The sequence below is a fragment of the Arvicola amphibius genome, chromosome 7, assembly GCF_903992535.2.
Source record: "Arvicola amphibius chromosome 7, mArvAmp1.2, whole genome shotgun sequence".
Taxonomy (NCBI): domain Eukaryota; kingdom Metazoa; phylum Chordata; class Mammalia; order Rodentia; family Cricetidae; genus Arvicola; species Arvicola amphibius.
In genome coordinates, this window is record NC_052053.1 from 1,341,330 (window position 1) to 1,343,192 (window position 1,863).

The following is a 1,863-nucleotide window of genomic DNA, read 5'->3' on the forward strand; positions in this document are numbered from 1 at the left end:
GAGAACGTCAAAATTATGTTTGTGTATTGCCATATGCAAATATAGATGCATGTATAATACAATGGAAAAGTATGAGATTTTTGCATTTCTTAGACTTGTATGTTCAAAGGTGATTTTTTCCATGAAGTATTCATTACCTATAAATTAATACATTACTAAAATACACATGCAAAGCAACAAACCCATTTTTGAGTCTTTATTATGGATATCAAAGTATAGAATGGAGTGAAAAATAAAGACTTTTCTTAATCTAATAAAAGATTTTTCTCTATTATTCAGCTCCTTTTTTTTAATCACCTACAGACTCTTGATAGCCATGACCCAAGGAAATGACACCAAAGTCACTGACTTCTATCTTCTAGGATTTGGGGTCCAACGTGATGTTCAGTGTGTTCTCTTCGTTGTGTTTCTTGTCATCTACGTGACATCCATGGTGGGAAACACTGGGATGATCCTCCTCATCAACACGGACTCCAGACTTCAGACCCCCATGTACTTCTTCCTACAACATCTGGCTTTTGTTGATATCTGCTACACATCTGCCGTCACGCCAAAGATGCTACAGAATTTCATAGCAGAAGATAAATCAATAACTTTTGAGGGATGTTTAATACAATTATTTATTTATGCAATATTTGCAACCAGTGACTGTTACCTCCTTGCTGTTATGGCAGTGGACCGTTATGTGGCGATCTGTAAGCCCCTTCGCTACCCCATAATCATGTCTCGACAAGTCTGCATCCAGTTGGTAGCTGGTTCTTATCTCATGGGAACAATAAACTCCTCAGTGCACACAGGATTTACATTTTCCCTGTCCTTCTGTAATTTAAAAATCAATCACTTTTTCTGCGATATTCCCCCACTTGTCACTCTTTCATGCTACAGCCAGGACACTAACTTCATGCTAATTTTAATTTTTGTTGGGTTTAACCTGACATTCACTGTGCTGGTCGTTATCCTCTCCTACATATACATCATGGCCGCCATCCTAAAGATGTCCTCCACTGCAGGAAGGAGGAAAACCTTCTCCACGTGTGCCTCCCATCTGACCGCAGTCACCATTTTCTACGGAACCCTCGCTTACATGTACTTACAGCCTCATTCTGACAGCTCTGAGGAGAACATGAAGGTGGCCTCTGTGTTTTTATGGCATTGTGATTCCCATGTTGAACCCTCTGATCTACAGCTTGAGAAACAAGGAGGTCAAAGACGCTATAAAAGCCACAGGGAAAGGGTTCTTTAGATGGAATTTAAGTTATTAAAACTCAGTATATCATATCATACAGTAGATGATGTAGTTGAGATTCCTCTAGAATATCTACAAACCATCATTGTAGCTTGTTTCATTCATAATTCCGATCTTTGAAATCATATCCAGTGTCTCTTTCATGCCTAGAGCAGCTTCTGAAAGCATCTCAGCTTCTGATGAAACACTTGTGGATATCATTCAAATATTAAGAAGTAAATGGACATTTGAAAAAGTGTTATTTCCAGCATATTTTAACTACTTGAAAAATCCCTACTTTTACACTGTCATTATCAAAATTACGTCATTATAATCACTTAAACAGTTATCTAAGTTATCTACAATGGGGTCCATTGCTAATTCTGCTCAAATTATTGCAAATAACCAGGATGTTAAATAAATTCTCCTTTTTAAAAGACATCTTTTTACCCAAGCTGTCATCTCTATTCAATATTTACACATTTGCTACCTTCCCTGGTACTTGAAAGTACTTATTTATGTCATTAGTCATCCTCTTAATATAATTATCTCCACCTCTAGGAAAGGGAACTACTGGGAGCATATTCGATTTCTGTCTCCAACAGAGATAGTTTCAAGTGAATTAATCTAAAAACTTT

General features: G+C 37.1%; 1 protein-coding gene across 1 annotated transcript; it reads left to right on the plus strand.

The window, feature by feature from the left end:
* Positions 1–316: 316 nt before the first annotated feature.
* On the plus strand, positions 317–1,262 carry LOC119819690 (putative olfactory receptor 5AK3). Its single transcript, XM_038338023.2, is given in 2 exon segments — positions 317–1,141; positions 1,143–1,262. Coding segments are annotated over 2 exon segments (945 nt in total).
* The last annotated feature ends 601 nt before the right edge of the window (positions 1,263–1,863 follow it).